This window comes from Oculina patagonica, chromosome 14 (assembly GCF_052425735.1).
Source record: "Oculina patagonica isolate OP01 chromosome 14, crgOcupat, whole genome shotgun sequence".
Taxonomy (NCBI): domain Eukaryota; kingdom Metazoa; phylum Cnidaria; class Anthozoa; order Scleractinia; family Oculinidae; genus Oculina; species Oculina patagonica.
Window position 1 is genome coordinate 2,615,537 of NC_135771.1, and position 14,771 is coordinate 2,630,307.

At 39.7% G+C, this 14,771-nt stretch overlaps 1 protein-coding gene across 1 annotated transcript in view; it reads left to right on the forward strand.

Moving 5' to 3' along the window:
- Positions 1-14,771, forward strand: part of LOC144637526 (uncharacterized) — a 117,829-nt gene that overhangs the window by 51,629 nt on the left and 51,429 nt on the right. The window contains exons 11-18 of the mRNA XM_078496597.1: positions 4,197-4,289; positions 4,430-4,537; positions 4,733-4,840; positions 4,998-5,084; positions 7,880-7,960; positions 8,320-8,424; positions 8,695-8,811; positions 8,923-9,030. Of these exons, the coding sequence (XP_078352723.1) occupies positions 4,197-4,289; positions 4,430-4,537; positions 4,733-4,840; positions 4,998-5,084; positions 7,880-7,960; positions 8,320-8,424; positions 8,695-8,811; positions 8,923-9,030 (807 nt within the window). The remainder of the gene's footprint in view (positions 1-4,196; positions 4,290-4,429; positions 4,538-4,732; positions 4,841-4,997; positions 5,085-7,879; positions 7,961-8,319; positions 8,425-8,694; positions 8,812-8,922; positions 9,031-14,771) is intronic.

Here is a 14,771-nt window from a genome sequence, read left to right on the forward strand (position 1 = left end):
TGGCTTTATATCTTCATCAGTGGAACACAGTCAGTTGCCTTCCACTGTGGCCAGTCAGACGTATGAAGGACACTGTTATCAGAGAAGTCACATTCAGAGTGAGTAGCAAACACAAACAAATAATTATTACAGCTTTACAAAATAACAGTTAGCAGGTGACCTTAAAGACTCTTCACCTCATTGCACAAGTTGTGAAATCTTACATTGTTTCATCATTTTTTTAAGTTTTATTCTTGCATTTTCTTTTGGAAGGTTCCTTTGGTAATTTCAGGCCAGGTTCATCACTGGAACACAATCAATTGCCTTTAATGGCAGTCACTCAGTCTCCAACTCAAATGTACCAGACAAGTCACACTCAGAGTGAGTAGGAAAAGATTTTTTCTTCAAATAATACAATGTTTTGCCGGTTAAAACTCTGAACTGTATTTGTATAGGAAATTGCATGACCTTGAGTACAATTCCTGATTAATAGGGGCAAGTGCAATTTGAGAACTTTCAAAACATCACTCGTACCTATTAATCGACAAGAACAACTATAGACCGATTTCTGTGCTCCCCATTCTCTCGAAAGTGCTGGAGAAACACATATGTGAACACTTGTGCAACTTCCTGAAAGAGAATGACTTTTTCCACCCCCTTCAGTCGGGGTTTAGAAAATCTCACTCCACTGAAACTGCGCTTATCCGATTGGTAGACGAGTTATTGTTCAACCTCGACAATGATAAAGTCACTGGACTTGTTTTTATCGATTACAAAAAGGCATTTGATCTGATTGACCATAAACTGCTTCTGTCAAAATTAAAGGCTCTTGGAGTAGGCGAAAGGAGTCTACCCATGTTCCGTGACTATTTGAGTGGTAGACGCCAGTTTGTGAACATAGAGGGATATCATTCTACCCAGAGGGCCTTAACACTGGGTGTACCACAGGGCAGCATCTTAGGTCCAATCTTATTCCTTGTATTTATTAATGATCTACCTGCAGCATTGCAGCACTCCGTGGCTGATATTTATGCCGACGACACAACTATTAGCTACTCCAGCAATTATATGGCGGCACCCAACGACATCTCAAACGGCCTTCAGACGGATATTGATGAAATTATGAACTGGTCAGCAGACAACAAAATGATTCTAAACGAATCCAAAACAAAATCCATGCTTGTTACTGGTAAACGGTTAGGCAAGAAACTGGAACAGTCCACTCTGCAGTTACATGTAAATTCTACTGAACTTGAACAAGTGAGCTCGCATAAACTATTAGGGGTCACGATTGACAGCCAGCTTACCTTTGACCAACATGTCGAAAATCTATGCACGAAGTTATCGCAGAGAATCGCCGTGTTACGAAAAATAAGACGCTCTCTGCCTCTTGATCAAAGGAAACTCTATTATAATGCTATGATCAAGCAGACAATGCTATATGCATCAACCGTGTGGACATCATGCTCTGCTGAGAATTTACAAAGAGTATTTAAGCTTCAGAAACGCGCAGCACGTGTAATACTAAATGCGGATACTAAAGCGAATAGCGTACAACTGTTTAGAGAATTGGATTGGGTTCCATTTTATCATGAGGCAAATGTAAATAGGTTATCAATGGTATACAAACGACTGTCTGGGGACTGTCCACATTATTTGTCACAGATGCTGATAAGAAACGCCGACATCAATAAAAGATCGAGCAGACATGGACTACTAAACCTTGTCTGCCCCCGATTCAAACGGGAGTCAGAAGGCGGAAGGTCTTTCACAGTATCGACTACACGCCTCTGGAATACTATACCCAGCATCATAAGGAACAAGCCTAGTTTAATAAGTTTTAAGAAGGCTACGTTTGAATTTTTTAAAGATACATACAAACATTTGGATCATTTTACTTTTTAGTTAATTCTTTTATATCAATTTCGTCATTTTAGAGTAATTTTTACCTAGTTTTTATATTATAGTGTATTTTTAACTAAATTTTGTAATTTTAGATTGTTAGATTTTTAGCATTGTTTTTAGTTCTTGATTGTATTTTATATTAGAGGGCCACTGGTTTGTCAGTTTTTTACTGTTATGTGTTTACCCTCTATAAATAAAGTTGATTATTATTATTATTATTAATCACAAATTGTACAAGGAGGTCATGTGATTATTTAATATTTATTGTAGTATACTCGACAAAGTTACAATTTGGAATAGTCAGCTTAAGTTTATAACTCCTTGTTATAATAAGACAAGTTTGAGGATCTTTACACCAAGTTAGACTCAAGCCAATACTGGTCAGTGGTCGTTTGAAGTATGCCCATTGGGGTAGCATATGCGTCTTTGCATGGTTTTCATTTTCCGTGCTTAGCTGTGTTTGGATTTTGCATTGGGTTATTCCAGAAAAAATACACACCTCCCCGACGGATGGCAAACTGGAAATTCTTGCAGGAGGGGGGGTTAATGGCTCGGGAAATCCAGGCGGGAGGGGGGTCTGAACCTAAAAATTCTTCCTCGGGGGTCACTTTTAACTTCAACTCGATTGATATGTTTTACCACTTAAAAGAAAAAGTTTGCATCAGAAAATCTTGTAGTCTTCCAGTTTATGGTGTTCTTACCTCAAATGCTTCAAGTTTACCTTCATATGTCCTTTTATTCACAAAGAACCAGCACGATAAATGGATAACAACAACTTTATGCACCTATCAATGGTTTGCCCCAGGATGGGTGGGGGGGGGGGGGCGGGCAACTCCAGGGGAATTTGACATTTTTTGGAATCCAGAGTTGAATTCCCCACCCCTGGGCACCTACTGAATGTCAAATTTCACATATCTCCTCTTAAATTTCTAATCCAGCAGACCATTTTAGATGTCAAAATCCCTTCCCTGGGAGAGCTTCACGATGTCAAATTCCCGTGGGTTGACCCCCCCCCCCCCCATCCTGGGGCAAACCATTGATAGGTACATTACGATCGGAAAACACTGTCGGCCGGGCATGCAACGCCTGGAAGATTTTTACGGTACCCAGGCCACCCGAGCTCGTGCTTTGCAACATCCTTGAAAAAATTATGCGAAGAAAAGACGATCGGGCCGGCTGCAGGTTGAACGTTTCTGTTTATTTTAGCCAACCAGAGAACTCGTTTTGCTGGCTAACATGCGTATACACAATTTGTGTATTATTTGGCTACTTCCACTTTATTAATCCACGTCTTACATCGATATGTTAAAAGACAAGTTTATGAAAGCCAGAACGTGGACATTTAATACGCACAAAAACTTGAATTCTTGAAAGAAGGGCCAGAGTTCCAGTTGACCTACAGACCCATTTAGGTAACAAACTTTATAATTATTGTAGTTCGAAAGGCTTTATTGATAAGCTCAAGTAAATGTCACAGTAATAGTCTAAACAGCAAAAACTTGATCTTGTAAACACGCACCAATTTAGGCCGCCTTGTCACCGACAACTGAAATTAAGAACTTATAGTTTTTCTTTAGCGCATTAAGGACTTTTTTCACCAAGTTTTTTCTTAGATTTACATAATTTTTAAGACTTACATACTTTCTATCTTGTATGTTTGTTGTATGACGGAAAAAAGCAAGTGGCATTTTCGAGGAGGGTGTACCGGAGATCACTCAAACACGAATGCGATCGTTTAAATAATCTCATTTGAAATGTTGAAATTTCACCCGCAAAATTCGCAATATTAGCCCAGTTTTGAAAATTATAATAAACAGGGATCTTTTGGAAGAAATGTTGCATCTTTTCTATTGCCTGTTGTGTCCAGTGAGGGCCTTTAAAAAAATGGAAATCCGGGTGGGAGGGGGGTCCTTGAGCTTGGATATCCGGGCGGGAGGGGGGTCAAATATTTTTGCCACCCGTCGGGGGTGTGTGTATTTTTTCTGGAATAACCTATTGAGCTTCAAACGTGCTTGTAGCTTGCTCTTTGCCCCTGTCCCTCCCTTCCCTGGTTTCCATTTTAGTAAGTTGTCGGGTTGGTAAGTATCTCTACAGATTCCTTCAGTGTGATGGTACTTAATTGGTGGGTGCCACTCTCAGGGTTGCCATGGATACCTGCATACTCTTCTCAAATCACCCATGGCTCCACCTTACCAGAGGCACCTTCCCCAAATTAATCTATTGATGATGAGTGTACAACACATAAAATTTCAGTCACCAAATCCTTTGAAGCCATTTTAGGTGACACTCATGATGTTTTTCTTCTTGCCAAGGATCCCCTGGCTTTCTGCCACCATCTGTGGAACACAGTCAGTTTCCTCCTACTGGGGCCAGTCAGACTTATAAAGGACCCTTTCACACTCACAGTGAGTACGAAATATTATTTTATACACTTATGGCACACTTTCACAAAATAATCACATCTTTTCACATCTGACTTTAACAGGCCCTTCACGTTGCGCATTCTAGAATTTTTAAGTTTTTTTTTTTCATTTTCTTTCAAAAGGCTCCTCTGGTCATGGCAGGCCAGCTTTATCAGTGGAACACAGTCAGTTACCTTTTGCTGCAGTCGAGCAGCCTCCAATGCAATTGCATCATACAAGTCACACTCAGAGTGAGTAGGAAAACATTTTTTACAAAACTACCAAATTTTTGATCAAAATTGTGTGCATGTTTTAATTTGTGTAAAGAGCTTACAAGCTAGCTCTTCCTGTTAAAAGTTCACCATTTCCCAGATCCTTTAAAGTTTGTTTTAGGGGACACATAATTATTATGCCTCTGTTTGAATGTGTCTTTTTTTCTGGTCAAGGATTCCCTGGCTTTTTACTGTCATCTGTGGAACACAGTCCGTTACCTTCTACTATGGCCAGTCAGATTCAAGAAGGACACGACAGTTATCAGAGAAGTCACATTCAGGGTGAGTAGGAAATAAAAACATAGAAAATATAAATGTACAATTTTACAAAATCACAAATAGCAAGTGACCTCAAAGCCCCTCCACCACAGTGCAAAAATTCTGTATCACATTATTTTGTAAGTTTTTTTTATAATTTTTTTGCATTTTCTTCTGGAAGGCTCCTCTGGTCATGGCAGGTTACCTTCGGTAGTGGAACACAGTCAGTTGCCTTTTACTGCAGCTGCAGTCCCTCAAATGTACCAGAGTGAGTAGGAAAACTTATTTTGTACAATAACTACAATTTGTTGAAAACTCTGTATTGTATTTTAATGGTTCAAGATTTTAATTATCTTTATTGCTTTAGGGTCTGACCATATTTAATGTTTCTGTCCCCAAATCCAATGTAACTTTTCCTTTTTTGTGTCTAGTGCGAAGCATCTAGACCCTATGCAGAAGGGGAAAAAATTCGGATAAATACTTCATGTAACCTAAGATAACAAGTAATGCGCATAGAGTTTCACTGGGTTTCCCGTTCCGTGACCATTTACATGAGGATAAGAACACATTCAGGAAAAGTGTTACCAAAGTGGAGCCAATTGAATTCAAGAATGATCACAAAAGGGATATTCGGCACCAATTGAATTTGAGAACGAATATTCCGCGACGTTTGCGATACTCTATGTCAGTGATAATGCATTTGCCTCTAGTAGCGAACTGCAGCGGAACTACAGCTAGCCCAGAGAAGTTATTGAGAAGTGTATTTCGTAGAGCAAGAAACCGACCGACCGAAGCGTGCTTGCGAGATAAATGAAGTAATTTGATTATCTCCATTTGATCGGCACAAAAGTGCTTAAAACTGGTCATCTTTCATCATCTACTCAATAGAGGAAGGGGAATGGGACGGAGGAAATGTTTTAAATTACTTGCCACTTGAGGGATTAAAATTACGTGCGTTATATGCGTTTTCCATGTGTTTAACTCAACAATAAATCATTGCTTAGACCACAGAGCAAAATAGACTTTCTGCTCCGTTAGAAATGACCAGTACGAGATATAAATGAAAGAGTCACGTTATATTTTATGAGTTTTAAAAGTACTACTCGTCCGAAAACAACTCTGATATCTTTACCTTTAAAGTCTTCAAAAGCGATTTAAGCGCCTTTGACCTTAAATACTGACGGCCGAGTATCGTAGATTGCATGTCACGCTTCAACATAACACACTTCTTGTTGAACAGCAACAAAAGGAAAATAATTATAAACGTGACAGGGTACGTCTAAAAGCCTTAGGCTTCTTGTTAGCCAAAAGAGTGGTTAAACATTTACCATCCGGTTTCAAGCTACTCAGTGGCTTCTTGTTGGGCGATGATGTGAAGTCTTTCGTCTGATGTAATGATTTTGTAGCGATCGACCAACCAAATAGGAGTGCTAATTAATTACATGTGAACGTCGAACTAAAATTAAGTTTAGCACAACAAGAAATCGCCACGAAGCACACAGAGTAAAATTCTTCTTGAAAGTTAGAAAGGACTTATACAAAATGTAACAGAAGAGACAAATTGAATTGGATGACTTCTATTAGATTCAGTAAAAAGACAACTTCTACAGTTGGCCTGAGTAATACAATTACGAGATCTGTCGCTGGAGAGAAATATTGTTTATCATGGATTACCAAATGTCACGCTACAAGATAACGCAGCTTTTGTTTGGATTTCGTTGAACAGTCACTCAATACAGAAGTTGTCAGCTACTTTTATTTACTATGTTAATTTTTTAGACAAAATTCCTTATTTAAGATCCCGTTATACGTTAGGAAACGTCATCCCTCTGCATGCACTGCTTGCCGTTTATTATATTGCTCGCCATTAGAAGGCACATGCACATTTTGAGAAATAATTTTTCGGAAATATTACTGTATATGAGATATCGCCAAACACGTCGATTTTAAGAGCTATTTTTGCGGTGAAAGAATTAAATACCTTAAACTGTATAAGATTTATGACACTCATTCGATTTCTGACACCCTATTCAATTTCCAAAATTCAGAAACAACTTTGAACTGGGAGTGGTGAGGGGAATCTGGTGGAATGTAGCAAATTTCTTGTTTTTACTGTATTTCATCATCATCATCATCATCATCATCATCATTTATTTGCCACTTCAGAATTAAACATACAAATTAAAATAACTTAAAAAGATAGGGCGAGGAGACCTCCAAGAAACCACAAGGCTTATGGGGGAGGCCACCTCGGGTTAGAAATTGTATCTAGTGGTGGAATGTAGAAAATTCCTTGTTGAGCTCCCGGCCTAAATCGCTTTCTTCGCCACTAGAAATAACACAAGGATCTTCTTCTTCATCTAAAATTAGGATTAGGATTTCTCCTGGATGAAAACAGTTAACTAGCGGCGATCTCTCGCATGATTACGCCAAAAATTTTATAGTGTGAGTCCCACGCCAATAAACTCGTCATGTAGGCCACATGGCAGTGTCTTCACGCTAATCTATTGACTTCCTGTGCTCCAAATTTGAATGGAATTGGAAGTAACACAATTTTTTGCAGAATTATCTATTTTTAAGGGTACAAATCGACCATAATAAAAGAGCATATTAAAGAATTAGAGCTAAAGCATAAATCTTAGGCTCAAGATCCTAATCCTCGGGAGAAACCAAACACAGGTGGACTTGAGAGATGAAGGGATATCAACTATAGTTACATGTGTGATCGTGACTGCCAGTATCCACCTTCCACTAGACACATGTTCGCATTGCGGACCTGTTATTTAAAACTAGGTTGTGGAAAAGTAGAATTAAGGCACCTCTTCTCCCTCAATGTCACTGTCAATTGGTCCAGCAGATTGGTTACCAAGCCAAGTTTGGTGGCATTCTTCTTGGAACGCTGACCAGTGTAATGCCCACACACAACAGAATTTTTCTACTACATGCTTTGTCTTTTTTTTGGTAGAGCTGTGCGAAAGAAAAGATATAATAAAATAGATGTGCTCAAAGTTTGGTTTAACAAAATCTCTTTCTTCTTTTTGTGGTTTGACATGTTCATGACAGTGGGACAAAGTCAGTCGCCTTTTCCTGCAGCCACTCAGACTCATGGAGAACTCACTTTTTGGAGAAGTCATCATCCTCAGGGTGGGTAGAAAAATCTTTTTGTGCAATCAAAACAAATGATAACTTCAAACAGGGTTTTGAAGCCAGTCACCCTCTTAGCTCCTAGAATTGTTTTGATGAATTGGGCATATTAAACAAGGGGATTCAGCTTGCTACTAAGAAATAATTTAGCTGCCTAATAAATAAACACAATATATACACAGCTGTAAATCTAATTGGTTAATTGGCATGATGGCATGGCATGTAGGTTTTTTTGCAATTAAAAAATCTTGTCAATTGCTCCACTGCCGGCTGGCATTTAAATTCTCTCCTGTGGAATGAAAGCAGCCATGTCTTAAATTGCATTGTTTTAATCATATGTTTTTTTTTTCTTCTGCAAGGCCCCTCTGGTTATGGCTGCCCCCCAGTGGAATGCAATCAGTTATCTTTTCCTGTTGCTACTCAGACCTATGGAGAAACTACTTTTCAGGGAACCCACACTCAGAGTGAGTAGGAAAATAATACTTATATTTTTCTTCAGTTGCAACCATATTGATAAAATAATGAGAACTTGAAGACCATCCAACTTTGCACAATAATTAGCTCTGTGTCATTGGTTGTTCTACTCTGTAGCCACTCAGTGCAATTTTGTTATTATAAAGTATTCTGCTTTAAATATGACACACCCTACCCCACCCAATAATGCTTGAACAAGAAGATTGAGTGGTAATCTATTGTGCCTTTTTTAACACAGTTTTAATGGTATTTTTCTTCAGTGCAAGGTTCCTTTGGTTATGGCCTGCAACCTCCAGGAGTGATATCAAGTCAATTACCTCTTGCTGCAAGTAATCAAACCCATGAAGAACCTCACTACCCAAGAAGCCACAGTTCGGGTAAGTAGTTTCAATGTTTTTGTACAATTGCACATGAGAACAGGTAACATGTACCTCAGTGGTCATCCAACTTAATGTTCAATTTCTGTATCAATCTGTATTTTTCTCTAGGCTCTTTTGGCTGGCCACCTTCATCAATGCGACACAATCAGTTGCCTCATGCTGCAGACATTCCAACTCATGAAGAACCGACTTTCCAGAGAAGTCATCACACCCAGAGTTAGTAGGGAAAAAATTGCAGTCACAGCAAATGATATTAGCCTATGGACCGTTTGTTTTATTACATTGGCTCTTGCACATTGTTTTGAAGGCAAAGAATATGGAAATTTGATAAGTAAACTGAGTTTGTTTGAAAATGTTGCCATGTGAACATAACAGCATCTTAATAGTAATCATTAAGGAAACTCATAGATACAATCAAGCCTTTTCATGACGTTGTTTTAATGGTATGCTTCCTTTTCAGAAGGCTCCCCTGGTTTTGGCCAACTTCCTTCATCTGTGGAATACACTCAGTTGCATTTTCCTGTGACCAGTCACCAGGAAAGTCAAACCCAGAGTGAGTAGAAGAAAATATTATGTTTAATCATAATCAATTACGACAAATATTTATAATGAGTTCTTACTATGTGTATCAAAATGATTCAGTTCAGTGCCCAGATGCTTATTTTATTTTAGAAGCTCAAGGGGTTGGGCTGGAGGCATTTATTGGAGGCAGGGCATTTATAAATCATTCAACAGGGGAGCGCTGATGGGAAGGGGCGCATTTTGTTAGGATATTTCAGAGAATAGTGTGAAAAGATAAAAAGTTTTTATTGACAAGTAAAGTTAATAACTTGTTCTGTGTTAGGTGGTGGTCTCGCTGTTGTTGTAAGAATTCTCAAAGCCGAGTACAACAGGCGATCCCAGTTGAAACCACTCTTTTGGCAGAACACTATTCAGCTACCTCTTGAAGAAGTCTACACCAGATTGAAAATCGTTTCAAGGAGAAAAAGAGACTTTAGGCTGGAAAACAATGAAGTGAACATGTATGACATCTTTAAAGACAACGATGATGTCACTGCGCTTGTAGAGGGAAGCCCTGGAATAGGCAAGACAACTTTTTGCCTTAAAATTGCCCATGACTGGTCAAAAGAAAAAATACCAAAAGAGTATTCCTTTCCTCGATTTCAAGTTGTGCTGCTGCTTAAATGCCGGGATATTGATGGAGATATAATGGAAGCCATTGATGAACAACTTCTTCCTCGACGTATGGAGGAAACTGCCAAGAAAGAGTTAATGGATTACATTGAAGATTTTCATTACCAAGAAAAGGTTTTGATCATTTTGGATGGTCTGGATGAGCTGCCTAAAAGATCAGAAAGTCATGTGGATAGTTTGCTTCACAAAAAGATTTTACCGTTTTGTTATGTCCTGGTTACATCTCGTCAAGAAAGAGGAATTGTAGTGCGACAGAAGGTTGACTTTGATATTCTTTTACAAATCGAAGGATTTACAGAAGAAGATGCTTTTGATTACATCAGAAAACATTTTAGGAATGCTGGACCTGAGCATTTGCCAACAGGAGAGAGGCTTATTGAAGAAATTCAAGAAAATGCTTTCCTAGATGCATTGCTAAACAATCCATTAACTCTGCTTCTTCTTTGTGTAGTTTTCGAAGACTATCAAGGAGAACTACCCTCATTTCGCACAGAACTTTATCAGATCATTGTCAGATGCCTTTTAAGGAGATATTGTGCAAAACATAATCTGGAAGCTCCTGATGACGACAAAGCTCTGGAAGACCAATTTGAAGACAGTTTACTAGCATTAGGAGAGTTAGCTTGGAGATGCCTACAGGAAGATCGGTTTTCTTTTCGTGAAGAAGAATTGACAAGATTTGAAAGCAACTATAAAGATCTGGCAGCTCGCAAACTTGGCCTAGTGTTCAAGGAAGCAAGTGTGAAGAGGATAAACCCTCAGCACGAGTATCACTTCTTTCACAAAACGTTCCAAGAGTACTTGGCTGCATTATATCTCGCACACAAGATACTTCAAGAGGAAGTGAATGTTTTTCATGACTTTAAGTTAGACTTTAACGAAAATGTCACACAAGGATTCCGACAAGTGTTTCTCTTTGTGTCTGGTATACTGGGTGAGGATGCTAGTGTTCTTTTCGGACAGATTGGCGAAATGCTTAAGAGTGAACACTGGGACTGGGTCGAGTGCTCCAAGGAAGAGGCGACTTTCTTTACAGAAAGTTTCAATGAAAGTAGGAATGCAGAACAAGTGGCAATGGCTCTTTGTTCCTTCATCCCATTTCCACTGACTTTAGACTTGGTTTCTGATGATGAAACCGATGTAGATGTTTTGACGGTTGTGAATGCCTGCAAGAGCTTCCGACAATTACAGCACCCTCTTAATCTTACTGTGACAATCAAGGGACTGACAGAGTTTACAGATTCTAATTCAGTTGTTGATTTCCTAGCATCCTGGCCACACTTAAGAACACTTTCCTTTTCTATTGGCTTTTTGTTGGTTAGTGACCTGGCAGATAGCTTGTTTACAGCACTGTCTAAAAACTTGACTCTGACTTCCATTACTGATCAGTTATTAAAAGATATCATCGATAGTTCTGAGAGACCTGATGTCACTTTAGCCGCAAGTAAGACTGCGACTACTGTAACATTTAAAGTGTTTTTTGAGCAGAATGAGGCTTGTCCTATTACTCTAACTGAATTATCACCAGATACACCACTGACATCTGTTGTCCTCAAGATTTATGGATTAGCGGCGAGTAATACTGCAATGCGCACTTTGAAATACGTTTTCTCAAACAGCTCATTAACCTCTCTTGACCTCATCATATATGGAGAGATGATGGATTCTCAAGCTACTGCTGTTGGTGAAGTACTTGCAGCACAAACCATTTTAAAGTCCCTTACATTGATTATTTTTGGAAAACTAAGCTACAATGGTGCCGTCTCCTTGAAGAAAGGTTTACTGGAAAACACTTCTTTAAATTCTTTGGAATTGAAAGTGTTTGGAGAGCTTCCTGACAACTGGGTGGCTATAACTCAGAATGTACTCATGGTAAAAAAGTCACTCACGTCAGTTACAGTTCATCCAAATGTCACTGGAAACATAACAGAGGCACAGGTGGCTCGTCATTGTCCTGCCTTTAAACTGCAATCATTAACCTTAAACCTTTGGGGCGAGTTGAGTTGCAGTGGGGCAGAAGCTCTCTGTAAACTCTTGATGGAATCCTCAACTTCTTGTGTCACTTTAAACATCCATGGTAATGTATCAGATGATGTCGCTGACTGTTTTCTAAGGCATTTAAAGCTATGCAAGACCCTGTCCACGTTGAGTATAAACATTTGGGGAGAACTGACCAAAGAGGGAAACAGTGCTCTTCAGGAGTTATCAGGTAACCTCGGCTGTTCATTTGCCTTGATTGCCCCTAGCCTGACTTCAGATGACTGTATTTGTAAAGACTTCAATGACGCAACTACCGACGTTTCTTCGTCATTAACCTCAGTCTTAAAGAAACTTAAAGACACCTCGAAAAGTAAGCTTAGTCTTAACATCAGTTACCATGGTGACGCAAGTGAAGACGGGGGACGTGAACTGGGTGATGGTTTGGCGAAAAACACGTCATCAACTACACTTAGTCTTACATTCAACAGCTACAGTGCCATGAGTGGAGACTGGGAACGTGGTCTGGGTGATGGTTTGGCAAAAAACACGTCATTAACTACACTTAGTCTTACATTCGACAGCTGCATTGGCATGAGTGGAGACTGGGGACGTGGTCTGGGTGATGGTTTGGCGAAAAACACGTCATTAACTACACTTAGTCTTACATTCAATAGCTATAATAACATGAGTGGAGACTGGGCACGTGGTCTGGGTGATGGTTTGGCGAAAAACACGTCATTAACTACACTTAGTCTTACATTCGACAGCTACCGTGCCATGAGTGGAGTCTGGGCACGTGGTCTGGGTGATGGTTTGGCGAAAAACGCGTCATTAACTACACTTAGTCTTGCATTCGACAGCTGCATTGACATGAGTGGAGACTGGGGACGTGGTCTGGCTGTTTTTTTGGCGAAGAACACGTCATTAACTACACTTAGTCTTACATTCAAAAGCTATAGTAACATGAGTGGAGACTGGGCACGTGGTCTGGGTGATGGTTTGGCGAAAAACGCGTCATTAACTACACTTAGTCTTGCATTCGACAGCTGCATTTACATGAGTGGAGACTGGGGACGTGGTCTGGCTGATGGTTTGGCGAAAAACACGTCATTAACTACACTTAGTCTTACATTTAACAGCTACAGTGTCATGAGTGGAGTCTGGGGACTTGGTCTGGGTGATGGTTTGGCGAACAACACGTCATTAACTACACTTAGTCTTACATTCAAAAGCTATAATAACATGAGTGGAGACTGGGCAGGTGTTCTGGGTGATGGTTTGGCGAAAAACGCGTCATTAACTACACTTAGTCTAACATTCGACAGCTGCCGTGCCATGAGTGGAGACTGGGCACGTTGTCTGCCTGATGGTTTGGCGAAAAACACGTCATTAACTACACTTAGTCTTACATTCGACAGCTGCAGTGCCATAAGTGGAGACTGGGCACGTTGTCTGGCTGATGGTTTGGCGAAAAACACGTCATTAACTACACTTAGTCTTACATTCAAAAGCTATAATAACATGAGTGGAGACTGGGCAGGTGTTCTGGGTGATGGTTTGGCGGAAAACACGTCATTAACTACACTTAGTCTTACATTCGACAGCTACAGTGCCATGAGTGGAGACTGGGCACGTTTTCTGGGTGATGGTTTGCCGAAAAACGGGTCATTAACTACACTTAGTCTTACATTCGACAGTTACAGTGACATGAGTGGAGTCTGGGCACGAGATCTGGGTGATGGTTTGGCGGAAAACACGTCATTAATTACACTTAGTCTTACATTCGGCAGCTGCATTGACATGAGTGGAGACTGGGGACGGGGTCTGGGTGATGGTTTGGCGAAAAACACGTCATTAACTTCACTGAGTCTTGCATTCAACAGCTATGGTGTCACAAGTGGAGAATGGGCACGTGGTCTGGGTGATGGTTTGGCGAAAAACATGTCATTAACTACACTTTGTCTTACATTTAACAGCTACAGTGGCATAAGTGGAGACTGGGGACATGGTCTTGGTGATGGCTTGGCGAAAAGCACGTCAATAACTTCACTTTCTTTGACATTCAACAACTTTAGTGGTACAAGTGGAGACTGGTTAAATTATCTGTGCGACAGTCTGGCTAAAAGTGACACAATAGCTTCTCTGAGTTTCACAATTAACGACCACAGTGATACAAGTAAACTCCTCAGATGTGATATCAGTAAACGATTGGTGAACTGTAAGTCACTAACTTCCCTTAATCTAACAGTAAGCTTGTATGCAGAGGCTATTGAGTGCTCAAAACTATAATTCTGTGAACAAAGTTCAATTTAAAAATTCCAGTCTAGCATTTGCATTTCTAAGTACATTAACATACCACACAATTGACTATCATTTGTTTATTTGTATCAATTTTCAATTTATCAGTTGAGTTGAAGATAACAGTGCTGGCTGTTGAGTAATGAGAGCCTTTTGTTTTTAAGTACTTTTACCAGGCAACGTTTGTTTTGATTATCGTGGCTGTTGGTATTGTGTGCACTTGGCAACAGTGGTATGGAAAAATGTTTCATGAGGGATGTTGCATGCAAGGTGGAGTGGTTTCAATCATTAATCTTGGTTGTTTTTTTTTGTTGTGCAGTTTCTTTCGAAAACTTGTGTCGATAAACAGTTTGTTTTGTTACACAGTGCAGATTTTTGTGAAACTCTGTACAATACTAAACAGGTTTGTCAGTTTACCAGGATTTTTTCGCATTTGCATTCCAAAACAGTTTCATCCCAGATTTTTCTTTAGGGAGTAGCAGATC